General features: G+C 42.1%; 1 protein-coding gene across 8 annotated transcripts in view; it reads left to right on the plus strand.

Moving 5' to 3' along the window:
• The window catches only part of LOC149321921 (uncharacterized), a 174801-nt gene that overhangs the window by 120883 nt on the left and 28576 nt on the right, over positions 1-25342 (plus strand). For 7 of the 8 annotated variants that reach the window (XR_016281860.1, XM_089531403.1, XM_089531422.1 and 4 more), the window contains 5 exons: positions 47-162; positions 6983-7107; positions 17990-18220; positions 21018-21158; positions 23413-23579. Coding sequence is in view for 7 of the 8 variants with exons in the window: in XM_089531403.1 (XP_089387529.1) it covers positions 47-162; positions 6983-7107; positions 17990-18220; positions 21018-21158; positions 23413-23579 (780 nt within the window). In the remaining variant the exon portion in view is untranslated. The remainder of the gene's footprint in view (positions 1-46; positions 163-6982; positions 7108-17989; positions 18221-21017; positions 21159-23412; positions 23580-25342) is intronic. The other variant, XM_089531453.1, reaches the window with a different exon arrangement.

A 25342-nucleotide genomic window follows, 5' to 3' on the forward strand; every position in this document is an offset into this window, starting at 1 on the left:
AGTGCTCCATTTCTGTCTCTCATATTTTATACCTTTCCCCCCAAAGAAAACACTTCTTTCTTTACTACCCAGAGGAGTCTACTGGAGTGGTCTTCATGGGAATTGGTTTTGTAATCATTTACATTGGACATACCCAAATGCTTCATATACAGCCCCAGAATGGTGAGTTGAGTGAGATCTGCTGCCACTGGCAGTGATAGACCTCCAAGCTCTGAATCATACAAAATAAATAAATAAATTGAATGAACAAGTCTAAAACAATTAATTTTATAATTAGTTTTCTGCTCCTTTTCCTCATACTTAAATTTCAAAAGTCTCTCTGCAGATTCATGAGAGCTTAGATGGAGAACTAGCTATCTAAATTTTACCTAAAACCCCATTTTAAACATACTTTTTTCAAGCTTTTAAAGTTTGTGTCTGTAAAATATTCTGCTATTTGAACTATTAAAACATACTCATACTCAAGTCTTATTATTTAGCAAATGTGTTATTTTTAAAAACCAACTGTGCAGAACAGAAGTAGAAAATGTTGACAAGAGGGATTCCCCAGCACCAACCTAATATCTCTATTTATTTGTTATACAGTCGGTTCTCCATATCCACAGATTCCTTATCCACACACTCAAGCATCCACAGCTTGAAAACATTTTAAAAAGATCTCAATTCCATATACACATACACACACACACACACACACACACATATATATATATATAGAGAGAGAGAGAGAGAGAGGAGACACTGTTTGACTATGCCACTGTATTGAATGGGACTTGAGCATCCACGATTCTTGTTATCCTCGGTGGGATCCTGGACTCAAACCCCAATTGATATCAAGGGCCCACTGTACATGAGGGGATTCATCTGAAAATAATTTCTAGAGCAGAGAGAGAGATCTCAAGCAAGTAACACTCTCTATGTGTGGCTGCCCTTGACAAGTGTTTGAAGACTACAGCTAGACCAAAATGGTGTCAGGTATGCATTTTATAGGCAAAGTAACAACAGTTTTAAAAGAACTGCACTGGCTTTTGATTTGCTTCTGAGCTCAGTTCAGGGTGTTGGTTTTGACCTACACAGCCCTAAATGGCTTGAGGCCAGAATATCTGAAAGACTGCCTCCTCCTATATGAACTGGCCAAAATTTTGAAATTTTCAGAGGAGGCCTTACTGTGTGTTTCAAAGCCTTGTGCAGTCAGGTTGGTATGTACATATAACAGGGCTTTCTCTCTGGTTGCACCCTGACTGTGGAATGGAACTCCCTGCCCAAGGAAGTTAGGCTGGCTCCATCTCTTTTAAGCTTCTGATGGGCAGCCAAAGCAGTAATCTTCTGCATAGCCTTGGATGTCCAAAATGTCTCTGTTTTTATATTTATTTATTTTTTAGGATTGTTTAAAATGGTTATAAAAATTCTTAAAGGGTGTTTTAATATACTTTTAAATGTTTTTATCTTCGTACTGTTTTTAATTTTCTTATTTGTTGAACACTTTAGGAGCTGTTGTGGTCTGTGAGCCAATACAGAAATATCTTAAATAAATAATAATTAAAACAAAAAACAAACACATTTAGTTATTGGAGGCCTCAGTAGCCTTATCTGGGAAGTTATCAGACAAGGGAAATTGGAAGTATAATTCAATGGCAATCTGAACGCAATCATGGAGTTGAATGTTATTGCATGATAGACTACCACACACAAATTTGGGCAATGGGAGGTCAGTCTGGGCGCAATCATGGGGTTTCACGTTATTGCGTGATAGACTATTACACACAAATTTGGGCAATGGTATGCCATTTTCGGGCAATGGGAAGCTAGTTCGAACGCAATTTGCATTCACATAAATTCGCTGAACTAGCGAATTCACATGAATGCGTTCTGGCCCCACTTTCTTTTCATTTGAAATTAAGAGGAATTCCTCACGTGTGATAAAGTCCATGGAAAGACTTTTCACCAGCTATAACTGCTGAGCCAGGAAATGACCTTTCTGGAAAGACACACTGTAGTGATGACTATCCTCTGGAAAGTCCCATGTGAAAAGGAAAGACTGTATGCTCATTTTCTCTACTTTCTCTGGCCTTATTTCTTCATTTAAAATACCTTTTTCCCCTTCTTTTTCCTTCCTGGATCCTATAAAAAAGAATATTTTTAAATATCCTATTAAAAAAAGAAAGAAAGAAGCCTTTAACCTTTGGTTCCTCACATTAATTGTTCTTCCTTGCTACTTCACCCATTCTTTTCTATTGTTTTTCTCCCCCTTTCATACGTCTCTAACATGCCCTAGGGATGGGAACAGTTAAGGCCATATCTATTAAATGTGGCTCTTCTTCTCAGAGCTGGCCTGTCCCAAGCATGTTCATGTAAAGTTGAAGGCTTTCATGATCAGGATCCATAGTTTTTTGTGGGTTTTTCGGGCTATGTGGCCATGTTCCAGAAGAGTTTAGTCCTGACGTTTTGCTAGCATCTGTGGCTGGCATCTTCAGAGAATGCTGACCTGGAAGAGAGTGAACACACACACACACACACACACACACACACACTGTGTGAACCTGGGAAAGGAGAAGTGATTCCCATGTTAATCTGTGTATTGTTCTGTTGTTGATGGCTGGGCCTCAGGGTAGGAGGATATGCAAAAGAGGATTCGTCTCTGCTGGGAAAGCCCCTGACCCTGAGTGGTTTCTCATTTGCATTGGCTGAGTCCTGGTTTTGGTGTTCTTCAGGAATGGTAGCCAAACTTTGGCGCGGGACAGACTGTCCAAAAAGGATGGTCTCCTGGCGCCCTGGTTTGCTGCATAGGGGAGCCATAGCAGACAAACTGTGCAACTCCCTCACGTAGCAAAAAGAACCCACAAAAAGTGGGTTCTTTCTGCGATGCGATTGTGATGCTGCAGTGCGCCAATGCCGCACTCATTGCGTCACAATGACGCCGGGGCATGCGGACGCTAGGTGTCCGTCACGTCAAAATGGTGACGCCCGTGTGTACACGGTGGCGCCATTTTGACGCCCTCGTCACGTGTGAGGGGCGAGGGGCATCTGGAAGTGCCGCCCCTCACACGTCACAACGGCACCCCATAGGACCTGTCTGTAAAGCGCCCTTATTTGCTTTAAGGGTTTCTTCTTTCCTGCTGAAATTATCCAAGTGTTTGTGGATTTCAATGGCTACCTGTGCATCTGACCTGATAGTTGTTGGCATGGTCCAGTTTTCAAACAGCATTTTGTGCCCAGGATGGTTTATAATGTGTTCCGCTACTGCTGATTTTTCTGGCTGACCCAGTCTGCAGTGTCTCTCATGTTCCTTGATTCGTGTTTGGATATTGCATACGGTGGTCCCTATGAAGACTTGCGCTATACTAACAAAGCTGTTGAATCTATTTGCACTGAAATGAATCCTTCTTGTGCCTCCAACATTAAAATGGCTGAAGCACTGGAGTCAGTTTCCTTTTAGCAACAATTAGAAATAGAGGATTTAGGCCCTGTACAGACCAGCACTTTGTTTTGGCCTGTGGGCAGAGTCAGGGTGCAGTGTCCTGATGCTGGACACTCTGACTCCACCCCCAGGGCTTCATGATGCCGTGCACCTTCCAGATGACTCATGGCATCATGACGCAACTCCAGCGCTGCATCCAGATGATGCAGAGCCGAAGGGGCACCATACAGCCATGCTGCCACGGCTGTGTCACACTTTGGAAGTTGCCGTGGCCTCAATCCAGCTGGGAAAGTGGTAGCTGCATGCCGCCCCTTAGTGGCTGTTTGTACAGCCTTTAGTTCTCCAAGGACTACTGATAAGGAATATTCAAAGGGGACTATGGAAATGGGAGCTGACCCTGACAGGGCTGCTTCCACTCCAACTCCACTAATCCTTGTCTTAGTAGCCCCGTATCTGTAACAGCACCTCTCAAGCAAAGAGAGTGTGTGGACATGTTGCAACCTTTCACAGCAGCCATCCTGAAGCCTGCTTTATAGATGCCAGCCATTTTGAGCAGTACCTGTGTCTTTTTCCTATGCCTATGCCCTTATTCAATCAAAGTTCATAGATTAAGTATATTTCCTCTATAGTGGCTAAAGAACAGAAAGGAATGATCCAACCTCCTCCCACTAGTTATGGAGCCTGTAAAACACTCAGAAGTTTATCACACAGGGAAAAATTGGAAGTTTAAAATGGTCAAAACCCGTTATTAACTCACAATTGCGCAAATGGTTTTCACATGCAAAGCACTGTTATCCTGTGCAGAATCTGAGATCAGTCTGCACTTATGCGGAAATCGTTTTCACACGACAGGACCAAATGTGCCTCCATCCTGGAAATTATAAAAGTGCGTGCATCCCGAAAAAGCGATCAAATGCGCAAATTATTTTCACAAGAAGACCTCAACAAATCTGTGTGTATGTGTGCCCCTGCCTTCCCTCAGCAGCTGTTCCTTTAAGAGCCCTGGCTATGGGGCTGAAGCTGGAGACAGACAGACATACACAGGAAAGAGCAAGGGGAAACTCAGCCTTTTCTCTATCTCGCTTGCTCTGTCCCTGCCTTTGCCTCAGTAGCTGTTTCTTTAAAAGCTCTGGCTTGGAGGGAAGGCTGAAGTGATCCCCAAACTGCCCCCTTATGGATTTTGGACTTCAGCTCCCAGAAGCCTGAGCCGTGTTGGCCAATAGCATAGAATCCTGGGAGCGGAAGTCTAAAATCCCTTAAAGGGTACAGTTTAAGGACCACTGCGGCTCTCTCTCTCTCTCTCTCACACACACACACACACAGAGGAGTGCCCCTGGACTCAGACTTCATTCTCCCCTCTCTCTCTCTCTCTCTCTCTCTCTCTCTCTCTCTCTCTGCCCTTGCATCAGCTGTTTGTTTTAAGAGCTCTGGCTACAAAGAAGGGTGGGTAGTTATTTTACTTACTCCATGGCACTGGAAGTAAATTCACCCCAAAGAACCATGGGAAATCTGACAACCGACAAAAAAAACCAGGCAGAATCCCATGAACAAACCGCAAGTAGCTTTCATACTAGAGCAACTGTGCAAAAAAAAAAGCGAATTCATGAAAGAAATGGAAATGAATGTCTGATATTTTCCTGAAAATGCCTATTTCCTGGTTCATGTCATTTTCTTGTCAGATTCTAAGTGGTTTGCGTTTAACGTTGTCTGAAAACCATTTGCGCAATTTTGCCTAATGTGCTGGATAACTGTGGGTTCTGATCCTTTTAAACTTCCAGTTTTCCCTGTGTGATCAACTTCTCAGACTGAACCAGACTCTCCTCTCCCCCTACCTAGAAAAATAGCAAGAAGGCTAAACAGTTTATGTTTCCAGTACTGCCTCTGGTAGGGATCATGGGGAAAAAATACCTTTTCACATATTATATCATGAGATTCTCTGGCTAGCCCAGCTAGTCCTCATTTCCTGACACGTTTCTGTTTAGTATGTTGGGTTCCAATTATATATTTGCTATGTGTATTTGCTATGTGTATACAATAATTGGAAACCAACTGGCATCGTTTTTTGTGGGTTTTTCGGGCTATGTGGCCATGTTCCAGAAAAGTTTCTTCCTGATGTTTTGCCAGCATCTGTGGCTGGCATCTTCAGAGAATGCTTTGCCTGGAAAAAGTGGGTCAATATATACTGTGTGAACCTGGGAATGCAGGAGTGATTTGCATGTGTATTGTTCTGTGCTGATGGCTAGCCCCAGGCTGGGAGGCTAATGCAAACAAGGATTAATGTCTGCTAATTGGTGATCATTATCTGCTGGGAAAGCCCCTGACTCTGAATGGTTGCCCATTTGCATTTGCTGAGTCCTTATTTTGCTGTTCCTCAGGACTGGTAGCCAAATTTTGTTCACTTTAAGGGTTTCTTCTTTCCGGTTGAAATTGTCCAGGTGTTTTGTGGATTTCAATGGCTTCCCTGTGCGTCCTGACATGGTAGTGGTTGGCATTGTCCAGAACTTCAGTGTTTTCAAACAGTATTTTATGCCCAGGATGGTTTGTGGCATGTTCTGCTACTACTGATTTTTCTGGCTGGCCCAGTCTGCAATGTCTCTCATGTTCCTTGATTCTTGTTTGCACACTGCATTTGGTGGTCCCTATGTAGACTTGTCCGCAGCTGTATGGTATGCGGTAAACTCCTGCGGCTGTGAGCGGGTCTCTCTGGTCCTTGGCTGGGCGAAGCATTTGCTGGATTTTTCTTCGTTGGTTTATAAACCATTTGAAGGTTGTGCTTCCTCACCACTTTGCCTCTTCTGTCTGTGACTCCTTTGATGTATGGTAAAAATACCTTCCCTTTGGGTGGCTGCTTGTCTTCACTCCTCTGGGTTTTCCTGGGCCTGGCAGCCCTTCTGATGTCTGAGCTGGAATAACCATTGGCCTGTAGAGCCCGGTCCAGATGCTTCAGTTCATCTTCATCTTCCAAGAAGTGGGGTTCGCAGATGCGTTTTGCTCAGTCTACCAGTGTTTTGATTGTGCTTCTTTTTTGTCCTGGGTGATGATTGGAGTTCTTGTGCAGGTATCGGTCTGTTTTCGGTATACTGTGTGACCCAAACATAGTCATAGCTGGCATAGTGGTTTGTGTGTTGGCCCATGACTCTGGAGACCAGAGTTCAGTTTCCAACTCAACCATGAAACCCACTGGGTGACCTTAGGCAGGTCATATGCTCTCAGCCTTAAGGGAAGACAATGGCAAACCTCCTCTGAACAAATCTTGCCAAGAAAACCCTATGACAGGTTCACCTTAGGGTCACTATAAGTCAGAAACAACATTAATAATAATAATAGGATTTAATAATAATAATAATAATAATAATAATAGACAGTAAGGCATACAACACAACACAAATTTGCATATGTGTATAAAATATGTTTTCTAAAAAATGTAATTTGTGAATTCATCCTTAATATAATAGTAATAGACAAGAGTTATACATAATTCTATACACTGTAAAAGACTGGATTTTTGCATGGCAGTCTCTTTTCTAAAACAATGTTTGTTTGTTTGTTTGTTTGTCAATTGAGGTTGCGAAGAGGACACTGGACAGTCCGCTGGAGGTGCTGTGTATACCTGACTGTTCCTGAAGGTTCAATGCCCGGAATTGATTGTAATGAGAAAACATCATGGGTTTGCAAGAAAAGAGAAGATGGTAGTACAAATGAACACTCTTGGATTATGTTAAATAGAAATTCCTGAATTATAAACTCATTGAGTTTAAACTGAGAATAAGATAAGTGTGTGTGTATATGTACACATATGTGTGTATTCTTTGCATAGTTCCTTGTCAACTTATAATGGCCCCATGAATTTCATAGGGTTTCTTAGGCAAGGAATACTGAGAGATGGTTTTGCCATTTCCTTCCTCTGAAATACATCCTACAGCACCTGGTATTCACTAGTGGCCTCCCATCCAAGTATTAACTAGAGCAGACCCTGATTAGCTTCAAACATCAGACAGAATCTAGTGCCTTCAAGGTATTTTTTAGACTATGGCAATTTCAATTCAGCTACTTTAACATATTAAGCCATGGGATGTTACTAAAATCACTGTATCTGCAGTTGAGAATATTAAGCTGAATTCAAGCAAAATGTAATTTGAGCATCATTACCTTTTTTAATGAGTAATGTCTTCTCATGATATGTTCAACGTATGACAGTTTCAGATTAATCATCTTGACTTCTAGGGAGATTTTATGCTTGATTTGCTCTTGTTGCCATTTATTTGCTTTTTTAGCAATCCATAGTATCTGGATTGAAGGCAAACCTGTTAAATTCCTGTTTTTGCATATGACAATATTGATGAGCTCTTCCTTGAGAATGTAAGAAGAACCATGATCAGAGATGGGGGAAGTTAACAGGAAAAGGTTAACATGTGTTTATTTGTTCATCACCTGGGGAAGCTTGTGGCCTAAAAGGCAATATAGAAATACCTCAATTAAATAAATAATAAGCATGTTAGGTTTACTATTGATATGCTTTAAAATCTAATTCAGTTGCATTCGAAAGGGCAACATTTTATTGAAACCTAAACATTTTTAACAAACTGGGAAAGTAGGCTTGCTGTTGCTGCTGGATTTATGAACAAGCAAAATAAGCTAGTGTCAGATTATGTGGATCCTACATACAAACACACACACTCTCTCCTTTTATATTATGAGAATGGCCCAGTACAGACCGCCTCTTCTCACTCTGGGTTGGGGGCAGGGTAGCCTCACCAGCAGACCTGCGGCCCCAATCCAGAGTTTTTCCGGACCACGGAATGCCGCTTCTCTGTGGCACAGAAAAGGGGTGTCCTTGGGTCTTCATGCCAGGGCCACTGGGCCCCTTTCTCCCTGGCGTCGGTCCTGCAGCCGTTTGGTGGCTGCGGGAACAAGGTGTGCGCAGTAAGCATCCTGGGACAGCATGAAGATGTCACGCACGCATCACACCATTTGGACGCAGCACATGGGTGATGTCGTCATGGTGGAGGCCACCATGATGACACCACCGCCACATAGTAGGGTTGCAGGGCCTGTGGATACTCCACCCCCGGGCAACCCTAGTATGTGTCCAGCCCGGCGCATCAGGCCCATATTAAACATTTTTGGCAATGCAGTGAAGCCTGTTACATTTGATAGAACTTTATGGCTTCAGCAGGTCCCAGTTCATTCCTGTTTGCCACCATTGCCATTCCTCAGCACTTCCCCTTTACTCATTGGCACCTGAGGTCTAAGCAAGGAGGGAGGGGAGGATTTGTCCTGCAATTACAATATGAGGTTGTGATAAATGAGAGTACTTCCAATTATCAGAGTCTTCTCCCCAAATAACAAAGTGTTAAATGTGGGAGGAAATACAGTTATATTTCAGTGAGGCTCAGTGACACAGTGAGATAGCAACTGCCCAATGAGATGGGTAGTTGTGTGGAAGTGTGAACTTTCAAGATAATTCTGAGCAGAGGTTATAAAAACCACCATGAGCCTTTGTCTCGGTTCTCCCAAAACAGACTATTGAGAGCTGAAACAAAAAATAATAATATCTGGAATGGGGGCTCCATTTGAAAGGCTAGTTGAAGCTGGAAAATGGGTTCCCATGAACATCAAAGACTACAAATACTACCTGATCTGTGAGTAAGATTAGGAGTGTTGGAGTAGCATCAGTGTTTGTAGCTCTGTGTTTATTGAGAAGGGAGTTGCCTTCCTCACAGATGCCTTGATTATATCTATGGTCATTTTGGTCAGTGAAAAAGTCACTTAGAATGATAGAATCACAGAGTTGGAAGAGACCACACAGACCACCCAGTCTAACCCCCTGCCATGCAGGAATTCTCAATCAAAGCATCCCTGACAGATGACCATCCAGTCTCTGTTTAAAGACCTCCAAGGAGGGAGACTCCACCACTCTCCAAGGAAGTGTGTTCCACTGTCGAACAGCCCTTACTGTCAGGAAGATCCTCCTAATGTTGAGGTGGAATCTCTTTTCCTGGAGCTTGCATCCATTGTTCTGAGACCTGTTCTTTGGAGCAGCAGAAAACAAGCTAGCTCCCTCCTCAATATGACATCCCTTCAAGTATTTAAACAGGGATATCATATCACCTCTTAATCTTCTCTTCTCCAGGCTAAACATCCCCAGCTCCCTAAGTCGTTCCTCGTAGGGCATGGTTTCCAGACCTTTCACCATTTTAGTCGCCCTCCTTTGGATATGCTCCAGTTTCTCAATGTCCTTTTTGAATTGTGGTGCCCAGAACTGGACACAATATTCCAGGTGGGGCCTGACCAAAGCAGAATAGAGTGGAACTATTACTTCCCTTGAGCTAGACACTATACTTCTATTGATCCAGCCTAAAATCGCATTGACCTTTTTTGATGCCGCATTGCACTGTGAACTACTATGAAAATGTTCAACATGTGTTCTACTAGGACTCCAGGATCCCTTTCACACATAGTCTCGTTAAGCCAGGTGTCCCCCTGTAGCCAGGTGTCCCCCCTATATCGGTGCATTTCATTTTTCTCCTCTAAGTGCAGTACCTTACATTTCTTCATGTTGAAATTCATTTTGATATCTTTGGCCCAGCTTTCTAGTCTATTCAGATCATTTTGAATTTTGATCCTGGCCTCTGGGGTATTAGCTACTCCTCCTAATTTGGTGTCATCTGCAAATTTGATAAGTATGCCCCCAATTCTGTCACCCAAGTCAATTGATAAAGATGTTGAATAGCACTGGGTCCAGGAGAGAGCCATTATTGAGCACCCTTTGGGTTCGGCCAGTCAACCAATTACAAATTCATGTAACAGTTACCTTGTCTAGCCCACATTTTGCAAGCTTGTTTACACGTATGTAAAAAGACCGATTATTACTACTTTATATTACCACACCTCTTATATAATTTGCGTTAAACATTTTAACGTTACTGTCCTATGACCAATATTCCTTGCAAAATACAATTAATGCATCCCAGTCTTTGTTAGTTTTCTCAACCCAGTTTCCTTTCATTAAACTGGTTAATCTGTCAAGCTCTTTCATCTCCAGTGATTTCCTTAACCAGTCATCCAGCGATGGTGCCTCTCTATATTTCTAATTCCTTGAATATGTTATCCTTGCCGCAGTTATTAAATATAGTAAGATTTTTAAATGTTTCCTTTCCTCCCTTTCTTTAATTATGTTTAATAAAATGGTTTCTGGCTTGAATTTGATTTGGGTATGTAAGATTTTTTGAATAATGTTATGGACTTTTTTCCCAGTATCTGTTTGCTTTTTCGCAGGTCCACCATATATGGTATAATGATCCAACTCTTCTATGAAATTTCCAACATTTTCCTTTTTGTTAATTTTTGCTATCTTGTTTGGAGAGAGGTACCATCGGTGGATCATTTTATATACATTTTCCCTTACATCCATTGATAATGTGAACTTTATATCCTGACCCCATAATCTTTCCCAATTTTCTAATTTGATAGGATGACCTGTATTCCTAGCATATTTAATCATGCTTTCTTTTATAGTTTCATCTTTAATTCTCTTTTCAATAGTAAAGAACATAGTTAGGAAATTGTGGAGTTGTTAGAATCATAGATCATAGAATCATAGAGTTGGAAGAGACCGCAAGGGCCATCCAGTCCAACCCCCTGCTATGCAGGAAATCACAATCAAAGCATCCCCGACAGATGGCCATCCAGCCTCTGCTTAAAGACCTCCAAGGAAGTAGACTCCACTACACTCCGAGGGAGTTTGTTCCACTGTCGAACAGCCCTCACTGTCAGGAAGTTCCTCCTAATGTTGAGGTGGAATCTCTTTTCCTGGAGCTTGCATCCATTGCTCCAGGTTCTAGTCTCTGGAGCAGCAGAAAACAAGCTTGCTCTCTCCTCAATATGATATCCCTTCAAATATTTAAACAAGGCTATCATATCACCTCTTAACCTTCTTTTCTCCAGGCTAGACATACCCAGCTCCCTAAGGCGTTCCTCATAGGGCATGGTTTCCAGACCTTTCACCATTTTAGTCTCCCTCTTTTGGACACGCTCCAGTTTCTCAATGTCCTTTTTGAATTGTGGCGCCCGGAACTGGACACTATATTCCATCTGGGGCCTGACCAGAGCAGAATATAGTGGCACTGTTACTTCCCTTGATCTAGATACTATACTTCTATTGATGCATCCTAAAATCACATTGGCCTTGTTAGCTGCCTCATTGCACTGTTGACTCATGTTCAACTTGTGGTCTACTTGGACTCCTAGATCCCTTTCACATGTTATCTCCTTAAGCCAGGTATCCCCCATCCTATATCTGTGCATTTCATTTTTCCGGCCTAAGTGCAATACCTTACATTTCTCCCTGTTGAAGTTCATTTTGTTAGCTGTGGCCCAGCTTCCTAGTCTATTCAGGTCATTTTGAATTTTGATCCTGTCCTCTGGAGTATTAGCTATTCCTCCTAATTTGGTGTCATCTGCAAATTTGATAAGTATGCCCCCAATTCTGTCATCCAAATCATTGATAAAGATGTTGAACAGTACTGGCCCCAAGACAGACCCCTGTGTGACCCCACTGGTCACTTCTCTCCAGGATGAAAAGGAGCCATTGTTGAGCACCCTTTGGGTTTGTCCGGTCAAGCAATTACAAATCCATGTAACAGTTGCCTTGTCTAGTCCACATTTCACTAGCTTGTTTGCAAGAATGTCATGGGGAACTTTATCAAAGGCCTTACTGAAATCAAGATATACTATATCCACAACATTTCCTTCCTCTAACAAGCCGGTAACTTTATGAGAGAATGAGATAAGATTTGTCTGGCACGACTTCTTTCTCTGAAACCCGTGTTGACTTTTTGTGATTATGGCATTGCCTTCTACATGTTCACAGACTCTATGTTTAATTATCTGCTCTAGAATCTTTCCTGGTATTGATGTCACACTAACTGGATGATAATTGTTGGGATCCTCTTTTTTCCCCTTTTTGAAGATGGGGACAACGTTTGCCCTCCTCCAGTCTGCTGGGACTTCTCCTGTTCTCCAGGAGTTTTCAAAGATTATTGCCAATGGCTCCGATATAACATTTGCCAGTTCTTTTAATACCCTTGGATGTAGTTCATCTGGTCCTGGAGATTTAAATTCATTTAGGTTAAACAGGTATTCCTGTACTGTCTCTTTACTTATTTTTGTGCTGAACTTCCCCTATTCTGTCCTCTGCTCCATTGTCCTCAGGTTGAGCACCCTTTTCCTTTTCTGAGAACACTGAGGCAAAGAAAGTGTTGAGTAATGCTGGCTTTTCTCTGTCTTCTGTTAGCATTTTGCCATCTTCTCCACACAGTGGCCCTACCGTTTCCTTCTTCTTCCTTTTGCTGCGGACATATCCATAAAAGCCCTTTTTGTTGTTCTTAACCTCTATAGCAAGCCTGAGTTCATTCTGCGCTTTAGCTTTTCTGACCTTATCTCTACATATGCTAGCTATTTGTTTGAATTCCTCTTTGGTGATTTCCCCATTTTTCCATTTCTTATACATGTTCCGTTTAAAATTTAGCTGAGTTGAAAGTTCCTTGGTCATCCATCCTGGGTTCTTGCGACACCTCCCATTTTTCTTCCTCACTGGAACTGTTTTAACTTATGCCTTCAGTATCTCCCTCTTGAAAAACTTCCATTCATCCTGAACTACCTTCTCTTTTAGTATTCCTGACCATGGGATCACCCCCAGTATTTCCCTAAGTTTACTGAAATCAGCTCTCCTAAAGTCTAGAATGCGTGTCTGACTATGCCTGGCTTCTCCTTTCCACTGTATAACAAACTCCAGGAGAACATGGTCACTTCCACCTAAGGATCCCACCACTTGCACCCCATTGACCAAGTCATCCTTGTTGGTTAGGATCAGATCTAAAATAGCTGACCCCCTTGTTGCCTCTTCCACCTTTTGGACAATGAAATTGTCTTCGAGGCAAGTGAGGAATTTGCTAGACCTTGAGGATTTGGCTGAGTTTGACTTCCAACAAATATCAGGATAGTTGAAGTCTACCTCTTCCAACCTCCTACCCAAAGCCTCATAATCCCTTATGATATTCTGAAGGCTATGCCTTGCAGTATCATTGGTTCACATGAACCAAAAGAAAGGGGTAATGGTCAGTAGGCTTGACAAGTCTTGTCAGCCTCTCTATCACATCACGTATCTTTGCCCCGGGAAAACAACACACCTCTCGAGACATCTTATCAGCCCACAAACCACTGGTTCAGTACCTCTCAGCAAAGAGTCCCCGACGACCACCACCCGCCTCCTCCGAGGCTTAGCAACGGCTTTTCCCTTTGGTGGAGCTCTCTGGGTCCCCTGCTCTGTCCCTGAGGTCTGTCCCTGGTGCTGTTCCTCATCATCCCTGATAGTAGAGAGAGATTGAAATCGATTCTGTAGCTGTAAGCTTACAGAATGTTCCCTGGTTTCCCTACTTCTGTGGGTGACCTTCCTCCAACTGTCTATTTCTGTTGTGTGTGAAGTGACCTCCTCCCCAGCAACTTCCTCTGTGTGTTTCCTGTCCAGGACCATCTGGTCCATTCTGGTCAGGAAAACCTCTTCCTCCCTATGATGCTGAAGTGTAGCGACCTGGGCCTCCAGCTGCTGTACTTTCTCTTCTAAGAGGGCTGCCAACTTGCACTTGGGGCAGGTGAAGTTCCCCATATCCCTAGGCAAGAAGACAAACATCCCACAGGATTTGCAGGTGACTGCAGCAGGGCCTTCAGTGTCCATATTGAGAAGTCTTAAGGAGGCTCTGAAACAAAACTGGGTTTCCCCTGCTGAACACCAGTGTAAAGAAACCCTGATGGCTTGGCCTTTGTCCCCAAACTCTGTCCTTGAGTTCAATTCACTGGCCTTATAGTTATGTAGACTAGCTCCTTTCAGAGAAAGTCTCTGACTCACTTCCTCTGAGCAAAAGTACCCACAAGCCCATTAAGGAAAAAGGGAAAAGAAAATGTGGAAAATTAAAGGGCCTCCCTCTAACAACGTTCCCAGGCCAGGTTCTCCTGTGTACTCCAAACCCTCCTTGACTATATAACAATTTTTTAAAAATCAAAATAAACAATTTGCGTGCCATCAGGCGCACGCCTCCCCCAGCATTTAAACAGAATTAGGCTTCTTGCCACTCCCACCAATGATCCACAGCAATATCCCAAGTTTAAAAAGGTCAGATCTCACCAAAGCACATGGAGAAAGAAAACCAGCTTTCCTCCTGGAAAGAGTGAGCTAGAATTCTAGTTTTCTTGTTATTATTATTGTTAATGGTACTTAATTAGTCATTACTCTATCGAAAGTAAGATGTAATGGAATCAAAAAAGACACTTTATATCTCCGTTGTCTCCTCCCCTGTCCTCTAATCCGATGCACTCTTTCATTTTTCACTTTAAATCCCACTCATGTTTGGCGCTGCGTCGTCTTGTCCCCTTTCCTCTCTTCCTTTCTTCCCCTGTGTTGTTCTTATTTTCTTGTTTCTTATTATTCTTATTTTCTCCTCTCCACTGAGAAGTTTGTAAAGTTGTAAAGTTTGTATTATTGAGATACTGGATGTTTAATTCTATGTCTGTTTCTATTTTGATCTTCTTAGGGGACATGTGTAACTCTTTGTTTCTCTTTGGCGGGTTACACACCGCCAAAAAATACGTATTCCATACGTATTAGGGTTAGGAAGGGGCGGTGCTTCCGCACCCCCCTAACCCTAGTACGTATGGAATACGTACAATATGGCAGCGCCCCTTCCACATGGGGGCCGCCATATTGACGTAGCGGACGCTGTGCGTCCGCACGTTGCGTGGCGGTTATGACGTCACGAGTGCGCCATTGGCACCTCGCGACGTCATAAGAGCGCCGCAGGAAGAAGCTCCATTTTGGAGCTTCTTTTTTGCTCCGCGAGGGAGTCACGCGGTGTGGCTGCTGCGGCTCCCTCACGGAGCAGGCGGCGGCGGTCTGTAACCCACCCAAGTATCTTGCAACAAAGTTGCATCAGCTCCCCTCAGCTATCTTCTGAATTGCCACTAATCCTCAGGAAAAAAATGTGCTTTCCCAGAGAAGAGAAAAAAAAGTGCTTTCCAAAAAGAAAAATAAGAGATATTAATAATACTGTCTATAGTCAATTATAATTTTACTTCTGAGATATCACTCTAAACTGATCAATCTTTATTTCTTTGTAACTCTTCCAATATGTATACTACGCCATCTTAACTTCCGAATTTTAGATCCATGTAATAAATGTCCCAATCCTCTCACATCAGACTTTATTTTGCTCCATTTCATACTTAGTTCTCAGTATTCCAGGATGTAAACCGCTATATTTTCCTGTCATTGTTATATTGTCCCCAAAACTCTTTTAAAGTATTTATAAAGTGGTCTCTCCTGTATGATCTAAGTCTGCATGGCTTTTTACAAGTCCTCCGCACAAAAGGGGGGTTTCACCAAAATTGCCCATAAAATGGCTCTAAAATGCTCAACATATATGACACAGATCTGAGTCGGAGAAACTTGTTGTTTGCCAAACTTACTGTTATTAATCCAATGTTGATTCTTTTCCCCTTTCCCTAAAACTGGCGGGGCGAGAATCTGCTCAGTTCTTGGAGCCCCGATTTGCATCTGCAGCAACCCTCGATCACAAGCCTCTCTCCTCGGCAAAGACAACCACCACTCCTTTGGCTGCAGAGAAAAGTTTTGTATGCTGATCCATGAGGGCCCGTCTGTACCCCAAGTAATGACGGGGATTTTCCAGAAGTGTAAGGGTCCCCCCCGCAATCTGTCTGAATGCAATCGGTCTAGCTAGGATCCTGCTCAACGATCCCACTGTTCTCTTCTCGCCATTTTTTACCGGAAGTCCGTCTAGTCCACATTTTACAACCTTGTTTGCAAGAATGTCATAGGGAACCTTGTCAAAAGCCTTACTGAAATCAAGATATACTATATCCACAGCACTCCCTTCATCTACCAAGCTGGTAATTTTATCAAAGAAAGATATCAGATTTGTCTGGCATGACTTCTTTCTCTGAAATCCATGTTGACTTTTTGTGATTATGGCATTGCCTTCTAAAATGTTCACAGACTCTCTGTTTAATGATCTGCTCTAGAATCTTTCCTGGTATAGATGTCAGACTAACTGGATGATAATTGTTGGGATCCTCTTTTTTCACCTTTTTGAAGATGGGGAGAACGTTTGCCCTCCTCCAGTCTGCTGGGACTTCTCCTGTTCTCCAGGAGTTCTTGAAGATTATTGTCAATGGTTCCGATATTACATTTGCCAGTTCTTTTAATACCCTTCGATGTACTTCATCTGGTCCTGGAGACGTATATTCATTTAGATTAATCAGTTTATTCCTGTACTGTCTCTTTACTTCTTGTCCCCTTCCCTTTGTCCAGGGGTTAAGAGCTTTTATGACCATTTGTTCTCCCTTCTTCCACTCTCTGCTTTAAGTCAGCATGGATGGTGATTTTTCTCTTACATTCCTGGGGGTCAGCTCTAGGAACCCTCTTACACTTATGGGGGTCAGCTCTAGGGACCCTTCTACCAAAATATAGGTGTTCTCTACTGGTTAGTTATTTTTCTAGAACCTAGATGTAACAATAAAGTAACTTTTATTTTACCTCCCTATGTATTCTGTTTATTTACTAGAAGTTCATATCTGTTGAGTACATGTTGCTGCTACTGCTGCTAAACTAAGTTTTACTATTTTTTAAAACCACATTTTCTAACAAGGAGAATGTAGTAGCGAGTTGTGCTAGGGATTTTGTTTCTTTTCTTGATTTGATTAACATCAAGAGGGAAATTTGCAATCCTTTTAGCAGCACAGAGACAATGGATCCCCCTCCCCTTCTTCTCTCTATCTCAGACCAGGAAGCTATTTTTCTTCTTTCCCTGGAAAGTGGGGAAATGTGCTGAAATTGGGGGGCTGCTTTGCTACCTGGTGGCTGGCTTGAGGAAGCTGAATGTGAGAGTTAGCTCAAGGATTCTCTTGCTCTGTCCTGTTGCTCCGTCCCTCCCCCCCTCCCTACTATAAGTGAAGGCTGCTCTGATCTACTGTCAATCAATTCAGCCAAAATCTGGGTTTTATGGTGTGTGTGTGGGGGGGGGGGGGGTTGGTCTGTTTTTGTGTGTCTGTTTGTTTGTTTTTTGTGGTCACAATTGAAGCATAGTCAGACAGATTAGATATCTCGGAACTGTACATGTGACTTTCAGCATGGCTTTAGCTGCCTTCTGGGAATCACTGCTGAGGTTTTGAATTGATTTTACTCCTTAACAAAGTACCACACTAGCCCAGCTTGCCTTTGCAGATGTGGGACTGTGACATTCACCTACAAGATCTCAAAAGGCAGGAATGTGAGCTTAGTAAGGCATTGACATATGACCAGGCAGAAAGTGCAAGTGGAATCTCTAGCAATTGTCCTGTTGCATTGCCAAAGAGGGAGGACTCAAATCAAGAGGTGGTGGCAGAAGTTAATTAGATAAGAAAGGTGATGTCAAGAGTTCCCATCCAGCTGAGGCAAAAGCAATAAAACGTTTCTATAAAATGGAAGGCTGACTTGCCAAACCAATTATTTTCATGTTGTAGAAACAATGGATTTCCATATGTTTGGTGGCTATTACCTGGTTGGTATTGCCAAGGATATTAAAGCAGTCATCCACAAATCATTAAGTGAAGCTTTTCAACACTGCAGATTGGAAAGAACACTTTGTACTGGAGTTCAAAAGATAAGAGACAGCTACATAACGTTTCTTGCAAACCGACTGGTGCTTGTCAGTGGATCCTTTGCAAATTTATATACAGCATACTTGAAAAGTGGTATGTATGTCTCACAAGGTACTTATTTGATATTATGTAAGTGGTATATTTGAATTAGGCTTTTTATATCTCCAAGATGTCACTCAGATATTTTTTTTTTAATATCTGTAAGTTGTAGCTCAAATTTAAGCCTACCTAATGTTCAGGCCTGCCACAGAGGTGGTACTATACAGCATAAGAAAAGCCCTGCTAAACCAGAATGAGATCTTTCTAGTCCAGCATGAATTTCAATAATAGGTATACAAACACTTCAGGTAAACTCACAAGCTCAGTTTTGCTACTTGTATTTTAGCAACTGATGCTCAGGGTGCACCGTTTCTGTGTAGTTATCATGACTAATAGACCTATTTTTTTCAAATCATTTACTTGTCTAGCTGGAAAAGCTTAAAAATGGTCCAACCAGACCATAAATATGTACTCATGTTGTTGTTGTTTTTTATTGTTAACTGCTGTCAAGTTGACTTTGACTTATGGCAACCCTAAGACTGAGAAACTTGCAAGTCACCCTATCATCAGCCCAGCCTAGCCCAGGTCTTGCAGACTCAGGGCAGTGGTTTCCTTGATTGAGTCTATCCATCTGTAATGACTGAGAGCCACGACAGACTGGCATACAAAGCTGGCATCTACTTGACTTGTGAGAGTGAGGTATGCACAATGCACACCCCCAAGACACCTGGAAGCTGGCTTCATGCCACCCAGCTGCCCACATGTAGGCTGGCTTCTGAGCACTCCTGTGGTGCAGCATTTTAAGGTGAGCGCCTTAAAGCTACTGCAGGGTGGAAAAGCCGGCTTTTTACCAGTGCAAAAAGGAGCAACAATTCGCTGCTTCTTTTGGTGCTGGGAAAAAGGTGGATTGGGGCCATTGTGTGCGGTTCCATGGCAGTCCCAGTCCACCATTTTGGGGCAGTCTGTTTTGCCCCTGTGTCTATCCATCAGTCTCTTTTCCTACTCCCTTCTGCCTTACTAAGCATTATTGACTTTTCTAATGAGTCATGTCTTCTCATGATACGGCCAAAATAACAATTTTACGTCTGGTACAGACCACCGATTTGTGGCGGCCTGGAGCTAATTCTAGGGTTCTGGAGCATGCAGCATTTGCATACTCCAGAACTCTAGAACATAGGGACGGTGCCATCTTTACGTGGCGCCGTCCATATGGGGCGTGCATGCATGCATGCCACAAGCACAGTACCACGTCTGCACCTCCGGGCGCCACGCTTGCATCATGGATGTGTCAGTGCCAAAATGGTGCACTGATGACAACATCCCCATGTGCCAAGAAGAACCTGGTTTGAGTGCTGCAGCGTCCTTCTAGAGGAAAACTGTGAACCTCCAGCCTGCCCTTTTGAGGTGGTCTGGAGAGCCCCTTAGTTATCTTGGCTTCTGGGGAGAGTTCAAGGCTCTTAGACCCATTTGTTGGTCTTTTTATCAGTCTGTAGTATTCATAGAATGCTTCTCCAGCTGCACATTGCAGATGAGTCAATTTTCTTCCTAATAGCTTTCTTTACTGTCCAGCTTTCACATACGTGGGTGCACTGTACGTGGCTTTCAGTTTATTCTGAAGCCATGTGGCAAAACAACGAATGGCATGCACACCTGTGGTGCACAAGCTCTGCCACGCCACATGCACAAGCCCCATTATATTCAATGGGGCTTGAGCATGCACGCTTTTTGCCTTACGTGGGGGGGGGGGGGTCCTTAATGGATCCTTGCCTAAGGTAAGAGCCCACTGTAGTATGGTGTCATATGCATATCTTAAATTGTTGATCTTCCTTCCAATTTTCATGCTTCCTTCTTCCAAGTTTAATCCTGCTTTAAGTACTGTATTTTCAGCATACAAATTAAACAAATAGGGAGATAAAAAGTAGACTTGTTTTACCCTCTTATTTGTTTTCTTCGTATTCTGTAGTGTCTTGTCCTGAGTAAGATTATGCATCAGGACAGTCAAATGTCGTGGCACACCCATTTCTCAATCCGAGGTGTGTTTTTTTCATGATCTGCACAAGTTCAAAAGGGATTTACTGTGCCTCCTTCTGCACAGTACTAATAAGCATTAGCTATGATGCAACTGTCATTGTCTCTGAGAGAGCCTTCCCAGTACCTGTTTGGCACATTTAGTATGGCTCATCAGCAAAAGTCTGTCTGACATAGGAAACCCTACCAACAGCACTGCTGCCAGCAGTATAGCCTTTTACATACAATCCCACCACTGCAGAGAGGTAGTGCCATAGGTGCATTAACACATAACATGAAGTACATTATCAGTGAGCTGTTACTAGTTTTTGGCTTGTTTTGTTCAAATAATAATTTTAAAGTAGCTAATATATAACTGTAGCAATGAGCTAATCATTATGTTCTTTTATAATTTGTTGTGATCAAATTGTTCCCCTTTGAAGACTGTACAAGGATTCTTACTCTTCTGGAAAGATTGTTTACTTAACATTATTTTTGTCATAATGAATCTCCTAACCTAAGGAAATCTGAGCTGTTTAGTTTCATTTTTACTGTTATTAAAAAAAAACACTTCAATTTTTCATTGTTTCCAGTAGCTAAGAAATGCAAGATTTAAGTGTGAAAATTGAAATCTGCTAGGTCAACTAAGTCTTTGCATTCAGCAATGAGCTGTTTGTGTATATTTTTAATTATTATTGATTTAATTACTATTCTTGTTGTGTTATAAGATTGTTCTACTTTTTATTGCTATTACTGATATTACTATCCTAGCCCCCCCCCCCCCCCCCATGTTGCATTTCTTTAACTTGCTGTGTTGCTTGACCTTTGAAATCTCTTTTGGCAGCTTGTACACCAGGATATTATGGTCCTAGATGTCACATAACTTGCACTTGTAATGGTACTGAAAACTGTAATCCATTAACTGGACAATGTGCTGAAAATGAGCAGTGTAACGAAGATTACTTAACAACAGATTGTGAAAAAGGTATTCCATTTACAGCTGTATTAATAATCTCTCCCTTTCCCAAATTCATCTGGAATGGAGAAGAACAGATTCTGTTCACCTGATTTGTAACTGTAGTGGTCACAAACGCAAAATAAATAGTCACAAGCTGTCCTCATGAAATATTTGTACATGCCATGCCAGAAACTGATGTGCATATGCAGGTGTTACTTTACTGCATCTAGAACATAACTACTAGGCCGGAACTAGGTTTTTCACCTCATGTATAGTACTCTAGAGATAAGGTACTTCACACACTTCTAGTGGGGAACTTAGTTGGACTTTCTGTCATCACTCCCACCCCCACCCCCACCCCATTTTGAAGCCTTTGAAGCAGTAGAAGATATTTCACTGTGCCTGTTTTGTTTATGTGTTCTGATTACTTGTAGATGCATCAGAGGGACATTTAAAATCCTCAGTCTTGCTGCTCCATACTGGCTTTTATCCAAGAGCCCGGAGTGCACAGGTACTGGGGGAAATTTGGCCTCCAGAACATGTTTGCCATTTTTGGGAGTTCCTGTGGCAGAAGGAACATATTGTAGTTCTGAGCTTTTTAAAAAAAATCTGTATTCATTTCTTACCAAAAATGCTGGGGTCCCGAGAGGGTACCCACAGATTAATATGCTTAGGGGAATTTTAATAGATCAAATTATGTTTTCGCTGGGGCAACAGTAAACTTCTGTGATTGCCAGGGGCAATTCCAAATAGGTTTTTGTAATTTTATTAGGGAGAAAAGCAACATACACACAAGCGTGCACGTGCACACACACACACACACACACACACACACACACACACGAACTAATGATGCAACGATGGGAAAAGGTAAATAGTGCAGGCTTTGCTAAAGGTGATTCGTTAACCATCTTGAAGTATGGTTCAAATCAATGGGTGTCTGGATTAGCCAGTGAGGCAAGTGGGATGGCCAGCTTAATGAGGTGCCTAGTAGAACTGGCACAGTGTCTGCCTGATTACAAACTAGACCAAATTGCTAGTGTCTAGGTAGTGATATATATACTGAAAATCATGTCCTAGAACAGTATTCTTCAGGATGACTGGATCAACTCTCTGCTAAATGGTCTTCCAGGAAAAAAGAATGGTTGGCAGCTGTAGTAAAGGTTCGGACGATTGGTGTGGATATCTCAGACAAAAGCAAACCCCTTGCTGTTGGAGAACTGTCCTTTGTCAGTGTATGCACAACCATCTCCTTTGGCCAGAGTCCCATCATTACCCTCCGTAGACAAAAAGGATTATGTTGCTGTCTTGGGTGATCTCACTGTGGTGGGTGCCTTGTTTACCCCCTTGCTGGAACCACCCAGATTATGGCCAGATTTCCACCTTGGGGTTGCCTTTACAGGTCACACATTGGTCACTCACCTCAGTGTACTTTTTAATATTAGATTGATATGAAATGTGAGAGGGGTGATTGGGGCCTGGTCCCGAGGTAACACATTAACCACTATTGTACTTGATCAAATCTGTGGGTATATCCACAAAGTAGAATTAAAGCAGTTTGACACAACTTTAACTGCCATTATTCTATCCTACAGAATCCTGAGATTTGTAGTTTGGTGAGGTACCAGAGCTTTCTGACAGACCAGGCAAAATAGCTAAGTGCATCAGATCTCAGGGTTTTGTTTTGTTGGGGTTTTGTTTTTAAATCCATTCTCAACTATGCTTGTATTTGTTGAGAACATAAGTGGGTCAGATCTCAGGTGAAGACAATAACAATATAGAAAATCTTTACAGAAAGCATCAATGTGAGAAATTAATTGATTAGATAATAGTTTATATTATCTAAAAAAAGTCTAAGCCTATGAAATTGTGGAAAGGAGGTTGTTACTTACCTCACCCTATTATTTATTACCCACAGCATATCACTCATGACAATAAAGGGCAAAAATGAGGGAGAAAGTGAAGAAAGGAAATTTGGCATCATGCAGGGGAAAGCTGATTTGACCTAGCCCATTAAAATTCCTGGACACAAGCTTTGGGATTTTTGCACTGAAATATTTTTCAGCAATAGCTTTTCTTTTGCTGATGGGTTACCATCAAAATACAGTTGCAGCCACTGCATGAATATTTCACCATATAACTGGATGCATGTCTGGTCAGTGGTGCTGACCTACTTGGCTTTGTACTACCGACTATAACAATACTAACAATACCAGGGGGCAATGACATTTGATATTTGTTATGTTCCCTGGTTGTTTAAATGCTGATGTTCATTTTTCAGGGGTGATTAATCTGAAATGCCCAAAAGATCCTGGATGGTGGTTTTGGAAAAACAACTGTTACTACATAGAGACAGCAAAGCGCCGTACCTGGGAAGAAGCAAAGAATTTCTGCTTAGCTTATCATCAAACTGAACTGATGCCACAGCCACAAAGTGAACAGGAAAAGGTGGCATTCATTATAACATGGCATAGTGTTAGGCCTTGGACTAGGACACTGGGAAGCCATGGTTCAAAATCCCACTTGGCCATGGAAATCTGGGTGACCCTGGGCAAGTCACACTCTCTCAGCCTCAGAGAAAGGCTAAGGCAAATCACCTCTGAAAAAAAGTGGCAAAGAAAACCCTATGATAGATTCACCTTAAGGTCACCATAAGTCAGAAACAACTTGAAGGTGCACAACAACAACATATATTAACTTTTAGTCCCAAAGTATGAAGTCTTAGATAGTGAAATTAAACATAGCATGCATTTTGAAAGCAAGCGCTATCTGGAATACCCATTTGCCATTTACAACCTGTCTTGTGACTCCAGTATGACATAAAACTTTCTGTTAATACTAAAACATTGCAGCAGGTTTTTCTAAATCAAATATATGATTATATTAAACCCTGATTAGGTAGTACTGTGGGTATGTTTAATCCAGTAGGAAAACTACAGTCTTTGTTCACAAACCTGGAGAAATGCAATGATATGAAATAGGTTTCTTTTTCAAGGGCAAGAGAAAACTAACAGAGAGCCTTCTGTCCTTGGGTTAGGTAGGCAAATTTTTCATCGTTTTCTAAAGATTACCCCCACTCCCACACTTGTGGAAAGTGTTTTCTCCTAGCCAACTGTTGACTTCACAGAGCAACAAAGCCAAAAGTGGACTGGACTTTAGCAGTAGCCATGCAGTGGTAAAAGCAAGTAGAAAATGCGTACTGTGATGTTATTAATCAAATCTAAATAATTCTTTGGAGATCACTGGAAGAGTCAACAGAATTGATGGTGGCTTTTTCACTGAGGAAGATGGTTGTACTATCAAAAAAGCTTGAGAAATATACTTAATATTCTGTCTATGATTCAAAAGGGCATCCTGGAGTTTCAACATCTGTAAGACTGATAGCCCAAACATTCCCCTTTCCTCACAAAGACAGAAAAATATGCACCCTGGAGAAAGAAATGGGAGAGCTCTGAGGATGCATCTGCAGTTGTGGAAATGGAACTCTAGTTCTTCTTCGTGGTCTCTGTGCCTCACATAATAGGGTTTTGCACTTACACAGAGACTGTATTTGGAAGCTGAAAACCTAAGTAGATTGGTGGGTAGCCCCTCCCATCCTGTGAGCATGCCCAATCCCACCAATCTAGCTCCACCTTCATTTCTCGTTCATCCACCGCAAGAGAAGCTTCTTTTGGATAGTTCTCTAGTTGAGTCACTCCAGGTACAGTCAGATTGTTTGATTTATTTCTGATTTATGTTCTTATTTTTATTCTTTATTCTTGAGTTGCCAAAAAGAAAAAAAAGAGGAGACAGCAGGGAGAGGTTGATTTATTTTTTCCTGCTTTCTCTGCCTGGCTAGGTCTTTTATGGCCTCCACCTCTCTTTTCAAACTTTGTGTCTCCTTTAATAGGAAAGTTGCACTTACTGATGGACACTCTCTGTGTTTTTTTAATCTCGGTGAAAGCCATATTGCTAAGCACTGTTCTATTTTTCATTCCTTTACTCCTCAAATGCCCTGCAATAGAGCTCAACACTTAATTTTTTTTTGTTGGGAGCATTCGTTGTCCATAGCTGAATGCTTGACCTCAGGATCCTTTGACTCTTATTCTGATTTCTAAGCTTTCGAGGATCTCAAAGATTTCAAGGAAAACGGCTTCTTCTTTAGCTTCTGTCACATCGATATCAGCTCCCTCAGTATTGACTGCCCTAGTATCATTCCCTTTGGGGCTGAC

Source organism: Sceloporus occidentalis, unplaced genomic scaffold, assembly GCF_023333645.1.
Source record: "Sceloporus occidentalis isolate IW3139 unplaced genomic scaffold, rSceOcc1.0.p SCAF_1, whole genome shotgun sequence".
Classification (NCBI taxonomy): domain Eukaryota; kingdom Metazoa; phylum Chordata; class Lepidosauria; order Squamata; family Phrynosomatidae; genus Sceloporus; species Sceloporus occidentalis.